Source organism: Egretta garzetta, unplaced genomic scaffold (genome assembly GCF_000687185.1).
Source record: "Egretta garzetta isolate BGI_Z169 unplaced genomic scaffold, ASM68718v1 scaffold11, whole genome shotgun sequence".
In the NCBI taxonomy this organism is placed as follows: Eukaryota; Metazoa; Chordata; class Aves; order Pelecaniformes; family Ardeidae; genus Egretta; species Egretta garzetta.
The window spans coordinates 2,181,507-2,193,058 of record NW_009258621.1 but is presented as its reverse complement, the minus strand read 5'-3'; the positions used below and the strand labels follow the sequence as shown (position 1 = coordinate 2,193,058).

The window sequence follows — 11,552 nt, the reverse complement described above, 5'->3', positions numbered from 1 at the left end:
AACGCCGTCGCGGTCGCGTCGGAGCGGTACCAGGCTTTCTGCTGGGGGAGGTAACGCGGGGAGCTTGGAACCAGCAGAGCCGGCCTGGAGGGCCCCAAAACCCCAACTCCCTTAAACTTCCAGCTTCCCAGAGCGCAGCGCCGCGTTGGAGGGGGGCCCCGCGCCCCGGCTGAAAAACCAGTCCTGAGCGTGGCTGGGTGCGCTGGCGGGAGGCCAGGTGCCGCTCCGGCGTACGCCCAACGCGCCCGCCACTCCTGCTGTAAATTTTCTGGAGCAAGCAGGTAGCGTACGTGCGAGAGTCTGGTTCTCTGAACTTAATTTTTCTCCTCGAGTGCGTATAAGTACATGACGAGTAGTCTGTTACGTGTAGTCACTGCCAAGAGTAGCATTGCGTTTGTGGCAAGTTCTGCTATCAAAGCCCTAGCGCACTTGTACTTCATCACTTGAAGTGCTTTATTTAGCATTTGCAAGTTTTTTATAGCACTTGCAGGAAAACTTTGTATTTGTGCTTTAACACAAATTGCAAATTACAAAATCTGGAGTACGTGAAAAAGTTGGGTCCTGTATTATATGACTTTTTTTTTTTTTTTTCTTTTTTAATATGTGGAGGTACCGTGCACTTCTCTGTAACGTGTGCATATCGGGAAACCTGTAGTTGCTCTTCAGTCTTGTGTGTGCATCTGATGACTCCTTCAAGTTTTCTTATTTTTTTTTAATGATATTTCTATTTTTCATTTACAGATTTAATTCAGTTAGAAGAACATATGGCTGGAAAATAGTAAGTATGATACTCTGCTGTGCCCAGCTACGCTTAGTGGTAGTTTGGCAATGCTGCGGACAGGAAAATTCTGTCCTTTCTTTCTTTCATTTTATTTCTCTAACTGTTTCTTTCTGTCTGTCTAAACTCATCTTACTAACGTAGGGAAATCATTGCTCTTCTGGAAGGCCTTCCATTCCATTTCACCAGGGCTTCCTACCTCAGTCTGTATGCATTGGACGTTATTAATACCCCAGGCAGGTGCGCTTTTGCTCGGAACAGAAGTCATGACGAGGACAATGTCTGTTTGTCTTTTCCCTTTCTTCGAAATAGTTTTCAACCTTCTGCTTTTCTTTTGCCTTTCCAGGTATGCATGTGTGATGTTAACTGGTTGTGATGTTCTTACACTTGAGCTAGCAGTCTCTGGAGGTAGTCATGGGTGCAGAACACCTTGTTGCCTTGACGTTGCAAGGCTCAGTACTGTGTCATGACATGGTAATATATTTCTAGATCCAGATTAAAATCCCACAGTGTAAGGATGTGCACGTTTAGGTCAGGGGGTGTTGGCACTAGCTGGGTTGGTGTGTGCATTGTAGCGCTTGGGTCTTCATGCCACCTACCCCACAACACGGGTTGTTTCCCTGCCTGCTTTGCTTTGGTAGCTCATGTGCTGAATTCTTTTCACTTGTGTGACAGACTGTATTCTCCCCTCTGGCCCCTCAGCGTAAAAGATGCCCTGGAGACTTGTGGGCCCCTCGGCGTAAAAGATGCCCTGGATACTTGCAAACTCACAGATTCTGTTCTGTTTGGTCTGCTTTTCTGTGTGCAGTAAACAGTCTTTTTTTGTATTAATTTTCAAATGTCTCTGTTGCTTTCTAGTTCCAGCAACTTTTGTCATCGTGCTTTATAAATCTCACCTCTTCCTGGTTACCATCTGCTCAATCAGGTCTGGCTACTTTTCATTGTGTTCCTTTTGTTTCCTCAGTGTTGTAATGGCAGCGCTGTGCAAAAAGCTCAGGATTCTTTTCCTGTCTTTTTCTAACTTAACAGGTTCAGCCAGCGTCTCTTCTGTATTCATGCTTGTGTTCCTTTGTGCGTTTTGTGAGAGTGTCTGATGCGCTACCTGTGAAAAACTTGTGGATTCATGTGTTTTACAAAGCTTTGTTTTGTTTTATTTTGACATAGCCTCTGAACAAATATCAGATGGTAGCAAATTTATTTCACTGTTGCCCTACAAAACAGATTTAATTAGCAACTTGCAGATTAAGAGACTATTTAGTCCCTTGTACAGGAAAGCCGTTGCTATCCAGTTTACGATGACTATAAAGCCATTCAAAATGTAAGCACTAACTTTTCCTTACTGGATGAAATAATAATTGAAATAATTAGTGATATTTTTGGCCTTCTTGAATCTAAGAATGCTTAAGCCAATGCAATTTGATAATGCTGTGGGGGGAAAAAAATAGTCCTGCCCTTCCCCCTGGCTGCCTTCTTGATCTTCCCTTTGTGCCAGCACATGGATTTGTACAGCTGCATAAGACTGAGGAAATGTACCATTTGGAGAGAAATGAGCATTCTTCATGTGGACCTCTTTTCCAACTTGAGGACAGGATGAACTGTGCGTGATGTGTGAGAAGAGGAGGTCTTAATTTATTTACTTCAAGATTAGCATCTGTAATTCACTGCTAAAATGCCTTTTATTGTTAGAATGTAGATTATGTGAGGCTCCCAAATAGCGTGACAAATTTATTTGGGGAAATATTAGAATAAATCTATTCACATAGCTTGTTGTGTGTAAGATACAAAAGCCAAAATAAGTCTCAAACCCAGACTATTTTTCCTGTTTACTCATGTGTATAGATTAAACGTAATAAAACCAAACATGCCTTGAAGCTCCATGAATTCTTCCTGTCAAGCAAACAGGCTAAACAAATTCCTGAGTAAAGAGCCCTGTATAGGAATCTCCAGAATAAAAATTTAGGTTGTTTAGTAGAAGTGCTGCTTTTACCTTGAGTATTTAAACATGAAAATTCAAGATGCAGAATTTCATTTTTTCAACTGTGAGATGTAGTCTCCAATAGTGCAATAATGCTTGTTTCTATTAAGAATAATATTTTTTGTTACTTATTACTGAATTTGCCTGAGTAGATGTCTTGCAAGGGGTAGACAGCTCTCCTCTGATCTTAGTGTATGAACCGTAACCAGAATGTAACTTGGCCTGGTTGTTAGAAAATGTCACTATAATTCTAGAGGGCCATTTAATCTTTCTTTTCTCCTCCTAGGTCCAAGGCCTGAAAAGTTGACTGGAAACAGCACCGGGGTGGACGTTACAACACTGTGGTAAGTATGCTATTTTAGAACATGGATGGGAGAAGCTGGGAAAGGAGCTGATATGGAATCATGAGTCCGGGAGTGAATCACTCAGTGATGAATTGTCTGCAGCTTTGTGTGGGAAGATTAAAGTGCTGGGAATTTTAAAAGAGGAGAAAGCTGTAGCTGGTAGCTTGTTCTTGCTCACGGTGAAGGAGTAGAATATGCATGCAGAGCATGAGGACAGGCACTTGATGCTTCGCATTTTCATAAAGCTGTAAAACACACTAATCCATTCATTGTCACCATGTGGTTGCTAATTGTAGTAGTATTATTTTCATAGTTCTTAAGTGGAAAGTTGGGGAGAAATATCATGTTTTCCATTAATAACATGCAAGTTTAGTGATGAAGTCAAAACTGGGAGTTGGCTATACTTGACACCATACTCTACTAGCTTTTACTAATTAATTAGTTTGGAGAAATTTAATGCTAGTAAGAGTTTATGCTTGCAAAAAGGAGAGATCTAGTCTCATTGCACACTATATCTTACTACGATAGAACTAATCCAAAGTCTTTCTAATGAGGTTATTTATTAATTATTTTTCTCCTAAAGTGGCTTTCTAGAAGATGACCATAGAGGATCTCCCAGAACCTTCCTTAGAAGGAGATTCCCTCATTGGAAGAGAACGGTTCTTATTCCCAACCTCTGAAACGTCTGTTACTTTTTCTGTTGCTGCAGCACCAATGCCTTCAGACTGTGGTACGTACTTTTACCAGAAACTGAAATTGTGATCAGCACTGAATAAATTTGAATAATAAATTTTAAGAAAAACCATTAACTCTTAGTTTATTCCTTCTTTTCAGAAAAAGTCTACTGCTTGTTAAATGAATTTTCTGTTATTTTTTAAAGAGAGTGGAAGCTGAAGACCCATGCTTTTTCTGTTTTTCTTATTGCATACATTTTAAATTAAAATATCTTTTCCTCCTTACTTTTCCTTCTGTGTGTGTGTGGTCAGATGTTTGTAGGTTTTTTACATCTCAACGTAGAATTGGATATTGTGTTAAGATGTAAAATCACAGTAATTAAATGTAGTTAAGCATCTACGTCACATTTAAGACCTCTAGAGTTGCATTTTTTCTCATGCTTTCAGTATGTAAACAATAGACTATAGGGGGATATTTCTTTTGGAAGTGTAGATGTTTATGGTGGTAAGGACTGAAATGGGTGTTAGAAAATCATAGCAAGTATCGGTGATCAGCTTTCGAAATAATGTTGCATTGTCTTCACACTTATATATTATAATAATATTTTAAACCAGATATATAATGTATTAAAATGTCACTGTAGGTAAGGATCTTCATAGATAGCTACAATTATAATGCCTTTGAATATTGCAGTTGTTAATAGCATCTATATACTTAAAAATTACTGCCTCCACCTCTGCTTTTCCCATGCATTGATTGCAGCAATCAACTGTATTCAGGAAGAATAAATACATGTAATGTTCTGTCTTTGACAGACTCAGCATTCTTGAGACCCATTTGATGAATTAGTACAGGTTGGAAATATAACAGTTCCATACAATGTATTTTAGTACACAACATGTGTCTTTACACAGTTTAGCCCTGTTCAACTTGTTTGTCCTGCTTGCTGGGTTAAACCATAACATACTCTAAGTATTGCCTGATTTACTCCATTCTGCTTTCTTATCCCTTAGAAAAAATTTCCATATGTCCTTCTTTAAACATTGTTGTGTTGTGGTATCTTCTGATAACACTGCAATATCACTACTATCTGTCCTACTCTCCTACTTGTTGAATAAAAAATTCCTTCTATAGGAGGTCATTGTCACCCGTGTAACAGTAATATTGCTGAACCTGGGTAAAGAAGGTGAAACCACAACAGATGAAGATTCTTGGTCATTATATTAAGTGCATTTTTTCTCCCTTAATGCAGTTGAGCACTGTAATTAATGTATGGGAGAGAGGTGGAAAAAGTAATGCTTTTTAATTCCATGGTCATCTTTTCATGGAACTTCTTGTTTTAACAGATTGCCTGTAACATTTCTTTGGTTTGCAAACTCTACAGCTGATCGCTTATTAAGCACTTATGGTAGTTGTTATTAATACTTAATACATTCTCAGGTTTTTACCCTAGCACGCCGATTGTAACAGTCTATTAGAGTTGATTTCTGATCTATAATTTGGTTCAGATTCGTGGCTAGAAATCTTCCTGGTAGAGCAAGAATCATGCGTGTTGTGCAAGATCATTAATCTTACTGGGTAGTTGTCTGTTTACTTCATAGCTTTCAGCATCAGTTCAGCAACTGTGGTTTATGTGGAAGTTAAATATTAGTGGATAAATCAGTAGATCTGTGTCAACACATGGGATGTAGTTAAGAAGCACACATTGTGTAGTCCTGGGAGATAAGGCGTTTGCTTTTTTTTATACGTTAGGTGCAATAGAAATTCATGCTAAATATCAGTGAAGTTGGCCTCCTTTTTCATTCTTGTTGAATCAAGGCAATGCAGTTAGAGGAACTCTAGATAGCCAGGAAGCGAGCTCCGTTCATGCTTTTGTCTGTTAATCCAATTTAGGAGCGTGGTGTGCTCTTTTTGAGGAAAGGTGGTGATGATTCATCCAGAGGTAGCTTATGCCATGTCATACACCCAGATGGCTGATGCTCTACTTAACCTGTACGTCCGCTCTGAGAGCCTTGTATCTGTGATTGATGCAAGCTGACATTGCACATTTATTTGAAACCTTTTAAAAAGGCAACTCCCTGATAGCTGCAGCAGGGGTAAAAGTTCAGTGTTTTCCATGATTCAGTCATTTGCTGATGACAGTAGGTTCTGCTTCCTTTTCCTTTTCCTAATAGCCATTGGTATCCACATTCTTTCATATGGTTTTCCAGAGCTGGAAGAAATGCCACAAATTTAAAATACAGTATGTGTATATACATGCACACTCATACAGCTGTAAGTAACATGAAATATCATACTTTAATAATAAGGTGGTTTTTATACCTATACTTTGGGTTGCCTGAAGTAACAGGAGGTGTAAAATCTTAAAAATATATCTTTTTTCTCATCTTGGTTTGGTGGCTTAGTTTTTTAAAGATGTTTGTTACCTGTAGCTGGGTTTGATACATTCGTGAAATATCTGAAAATAATGGAGGCCATAGAATTCCTTCCTGATTTGTGCCCGTGTGTGGTTTTTGGTGTGTTTTATGTAAATTGTGATGGAAGAAGAAGGAAAAGACATGTTTTGTGGCATATGGAGAAATCATGTACGTGTTGAATCACTGAGAAATCAAGAGGCTTGTCTGTGCTTGGGAACAGCTTAGAATCAGCAGGCTTCGGCTAGCTGGAAGCAAGAGTAGAACCCTTATTAGCACAATCACTGCACATCTCTGTTAGTCCTTGCCTAAACTTAAAATCAGTCTTGCGGTACCATTGTATTGGTTGTTGATTCAAAGCTTTTTTGAAAGTATAAGCAAGACCTTGGTATTAAAGGAAAAATAGACCTAATGTTAAAGAAAATTTTCTAAATTAATTCAACATTCTGATTTTCCAGTAAAGTGACTCTCTCTGCTATTCTTTGCCCCTGAATTTGAAAAACTAAATGCATGTTAAAACTTACAATTGTACCTAATGGTTCCTTGTTTTTAACAGAGTTTTCCTTCTTCGATCCCAATGATGCGGCATGCCAAGAGATACTTTTCAACCCCAAAACATCAGTTTCTGAATTGTTTGCTATCTTAAGGCAGTGGGTTCCACAGGTCCAGCAGAATATTGATATTATTGGGAATGAGGTGAGGTGTAAGTGATGATCCTTAATGCTTTCAGTGTTGAAGAACTGCTATGTTGGCAACGAATAAAACCAGTTCATTCAGAAGCAGAACTAATCATAAACGCAGATACAGTTTCTGCCTTTTAACAAGTAGTTACTGATCAGTGCCTTGTATTCCACATGTCAGGTTTCATTTGGAAGAGAAAGATGATGGATAAAAATTCAGTACATTTGGATAGATGGTAGAAACAATGTTTCTTCTCAAAGCAGTTGTTTAGAGACCTTTCACCTTGGCATTCCAGTCTCCTACTTAGCAGTGATCATAAACTCCAATATGAAGTTACAGTGAAGCCTGACCTTAAGAGCAATGTTTCCAAGGCACGAAATGAGTTAGGAACTGAAATCTCTTTGCAGTCTGCAATAGGCTGCTTTCAGAAGACGCCTTGTTTCTAGTAATTCCATACTACTTCATTATTTTTCTTCTTCTGGAATGCAGGCTTTTCCAGACAGGTGGGGAGGTATTGTAAAGATTCTTCCTACTGTAGTATAACTGGGGGCTTTCTTGGGGGGGGAATTGTTGAGAGATCACAGAGCAAGGGAAGAGACTTCATAAATGATAACGTTTTCCTGTTGTTCAGTTAAGCAGTTAACTTTTCAGCATGTGAAATGTATGCTAGAAGTAATAATATAAAGAAGCTTTAAAATCTGTAAACAATGAAGGTTAATGATACTCATGTAATAATATTTATTACATTTGTGCATGTTGCTCAGTTTTGCAGTTACGGTCTATTCTGGCAGGCTTCTTTGTTATTAGCCATCAAAATGAATCCAGGAATCAATGTATCTGAAATAACTTACTAAATAATACTGACATCAGAGATACTCCAGACCTAAAATGTGCTTGTTTTCCATTTGTCTCTCAGATCATTAAAAGGGGCTGCAATGTGAATGACAGAGATGGACTGACTGATATGACTCTCTTGCATTACACTTGCAAATCAGGGGCTCATGGTATTGGTGAGTAAAGAACGTCATTATAGATGTAAAAACCTAATTAATTCACAAAGGCTAATCCCACCGACCATTGCCGAATTTTTCCTTGTAGCAGATTTATATTTAGTGCTTTGTTTTGGCTCTTCTAGTGGCCATCAGAAAGGAAGATACAGAACTGTAATGCAGTCGTGGCAGTTGGGAGTAAGTTGTGTTAGTGGTATAGGTATTGCAAGCAATAGTACCAGCTTAAACATATTTAATGTAGCAAAGGCTGTTTCAGGCTGGGGTACAAACTGCATACTAAGCTATCGACAATTTTCTTACATCAGTGAAACTAGAACATTTAGGAGACTGGCTGTTCTTTTTTTTTTTTTTTTTTTAATCTTTCACCCTGATCATGTCTGAAGAAAACAATAATCTTTGTTTGCATTATTGTGATCATAAATATGGAAATAAGAGCATATCTAAGTCTGAACACCCCTGATAACTTTTCTGTGTTACACTACTTCTTTGTTGACCTGAACCCAGCTCTCCTCTGAGTTTGAACTGAGTTTCTGAGTGAGCTCAGGCTTTTCTGATGTTGGCAGACCTCTTAACATAAATTTCAGCATTATGGTGTGTAATTTTTTTTCTTCTTATTGGATACTAAAATCCCTGGTTTTGATGGGTGATGTGTTATTTACGTTAGTGTTAAACAGATAGTGTTGTTATATACTGTAGTAGAGATTTCAGCCCTTTGTAATAAAAGGCAAAGACTTCTGCATCCTAATCCTGAAAAGAAAGGCATAGTAATTGTTCTGCTGTGAGCTTTGAGGTTTAATAGCTTTAAGGGTTTAATATACATTATGTGTTACACACGAGCATGTGCATGTTTTTCGAGGTCAAATCTCTAATGCATGTTTTACAAAATTTGCCTTGCAGGTGACGTTGAAACCGCTGTAAAATTTGCGACGCAGCTTATTGATTTGGGTGCTGATAGCAGTTTACGCAGCCGCTGGACAAATATGAATGCCTTGCATTATGCTGCCTACTTTGATGTTCCAGAACTTATTAGTGTTATTTTGAAAAATGCAAAGCCAAAAGGTAGGCATTGTTACCTTTGTTTCATATAGTTGTCTGTATTTAGTAACTCTGTTGACCCTAAGCTGGTTTGTAGTCATCTTTAAGTGTGGGGTTTGTTCATCCATTATACTTAAAATTTCCACTTGCTTATTGTTTTAGTCAGCCTCATTGGTTCATATTTCTCTTAACCTATTTTTTTTTGTTTGTTTGTTTAATGCACTGATTCCATTGCTGGTTTTTAAACTTAAGCTTTGTACAAGATGGTAGAGAAATATCTAATAGAACGGAAAGCAAACAGGGTAATTCTAAGTTGTTGAGGAATAAGTGAATGTGTACAGAAAACCAAAGATGTAACTATTCTGGTAAATTCTTAGATTTTTTTAAGATTTATCCTTAAACATTGAGCTGGGAGAAGGGTAAAGGCGAAGTGGGCATTTGGCAACGGCATGTGGCAAACTAGTGACTGAAGCAACTTTGACATGCTCATTTTTCCCACTTCTCAGCTATCTAGAGGGTCATGTGTAAGGAACAGTTTGACTTTAGTGTTTGGCTTAAATAGATAATATCTTTTGGAATGATAATATGGAGGGTTGGTAATTGGAGCCCTATTTATACTAATGCAAATGGAAATATAGAAATGGTTTTGAACCAGAACCATTTGTTCCTAATTTGGTCAGGGTATCAAAACCAGCGAGCAATTTTAATACTGAAGTTGTACAAATGTAATTTATTCTACTGAATATCCTGCTGATTGTGCCATTTTGCAAAATGATTAATACCCTTTTTTAGCTACTCGTAGCTAAAGACTCTTGTCTCAAAGTTCTGAAAAGCTGATAGGTTTTTGGAGCACACAAGGCTTGTTTACCACATCTTGAATTGTCATGGAGGTAATTGTTAAACAGTGCTGTTATTGGTATGGCATGCTTAAGAGGTAACAAGTATAGGTTGGTAATAAAAGGCAAACTAAGACTGCACAGTAGTTAAGTCCACGTTGCATTTCAATAGTCTGGTCTCCATAATTTGCATCAGCAGATTAGGCCTTCTTTCAGACCTCATTTGCATTTGGTGTTGTCATCTCCTCCTGTGCAGTGCTTACAGAAGGGGTGGTGGGAATTTACTCAGATTTCCAAGGAAACCATTCCTATTAAATGCCTTGGCAGTTAGCAACTCTTGGATAAGCAGATGATTTTTTGTTTTGGTTTGGTTTTTTTTTTAATCTCAGAAAATATATAAAATGGGTGGTCTGAATTAATAGAAAGAATAATCTTGGCTCCACGCTTCATCAGGCAGTTTGCAGAGAAAGGAGGATGTACATAGAAGGCAAATATGCCTTGGATGGATCCATACTGAATTGGAGGAAAAATGATTGTTAATGTATACATAACGTTTCAAGACAGTGGTGTGCTAACTCTGAGACACCCATTGTGAAACAAACAGTACCACAGATGTTTCCTTTTGATTTACTGCTAAACTATTTCCTTTATGACCCTCTGCAGTTAAATTTCTTTATACAGATTTACTCCTCAATTGTTAGAACAGAGAGCTAGTTTGTTCTTAGATTTTTAGAGGTTTTAAATGTAAAAATTGTTGAAGGTTTAAGAATTCGAAATGTTGTGTGGTGCCATTGGACAATGACTGTAACCTGCATGGGTTGCTAATGACAGGCCATTGCTGCATGTGAATTTCCCCCAGATAGTTTGGGGGTAGTCACTGGGTAACATCTGATATATACCTGTTTCTTTTTGTCACCTGTGCTATGCCAACTTAGACCTAGAACAAAGCCCTAAGAAAACAGTGTTTAAAAACTCTAAGCATGAAACTTGCAAGTCTGAGGAAGTCACTCTAGTCTAATTAAAAAAAAAAAAAAGATCTACTTGTCAGTTACTTTTTAAAATAGGAGTGCATGCAAGTGTTGCTGACTCAGCAGCTGATGTGTCAGTATTTCTGCAAATTGGTTCCTATGTGTGCAGAAAATAGGCGATAGCCTTATTAAACGTGGAAGTTTCAGTGGTTGTATACAACCACACAGCTTCTACTCAGTTTTAAACCGGTAGTGGTCTTTTGACGTTTGATGTAGAAAAGGTACATCTGCATACGTAGCTGTCGTGGATGCAGTCTTTTGTCATGTGTGTGCCAATTAAATTTGAAATAGCTAAGTTTGTATTCGTATTAGTGCAATTGTAAAATTTAAAATTTGATCCCAAATTTTATCTTTGATTTTCATACAATTCAGAGTCAATCTTTACTAGTATGTATAAAGTTGACATATCTACACAGACGTATATATTTATATATTTTCTATATATGTTGATGTTTTATTTGCTCCCCAAATAATAATTCAGTATAACTATATGAGGATGTTGGGATATACTTTGTTTATCACAGTGCGGGAAGGGGTAGTGGTTTTTGGGACAGAGACTGATACTGGAAAATACTAGGAGACTGTACAGCCCTGAGGTAGAAAGATTTATGTTCCTCACCAGTATTTCAAACTGGAACATTATTGCTAATACTTGTTGGCTTTTGGTTTGTGTATTAAATCAGCTGGCATTTTTAGTTAATGGTCACATGCATAATTGACTCAAACTGACATCTCTCTTGTATAACTTAGGAGAGGAGCCAAAGACTAAATAGACG

At 37.9% G+C, this 11,552-nt stretch overlaps 1 protein-coding gene across 2 annotated transcripts in view; it reads left to right on the top strand.

Moving 5' to 3' along the window:
* Positions 1-29: 29 nt before the first annotated feature.
* Positions 30-11,552, top strand: part of CLIP4 (CAP-Gly domain containing linker protein family member 4) — a 31,007-nt gene continuing 19,484 nt past the window's right edge. Inside the window, exons 1-7 of one of the 2 annotated variants that reach the window (XM_035903611.1) lie at positions 30-281; positions 742-778; positions 3,040-3,097; positions 3,681-3,827; positions 6,743-6,882; positions 7,784-7,877; positions 8,775-8,936. In XM_035903611.1, coding sequence (XP_035759504.1) covers positions 3,695-3,827; positions 6,743-6,882; positions 7,784-7,877; positions 8,775-8,936 — 529 coding nt within the window. In that variant the 5' untranslated portion in view covers positions 30-281; positions 742-778; positions 3,040-3,097; positions 3,681-3,694. Of the gene's footprint in view, positions 282-741; positions 783-3,039; positions 3,098-3,680; positions 3,828-6,742; positions 6,883-7,783; positions 7,878-8,774; positions 8,937-11,552 lie in introns of both variants that reach the window. The other variant, XM_009648195.2, reaches the window with a different exon arrangement.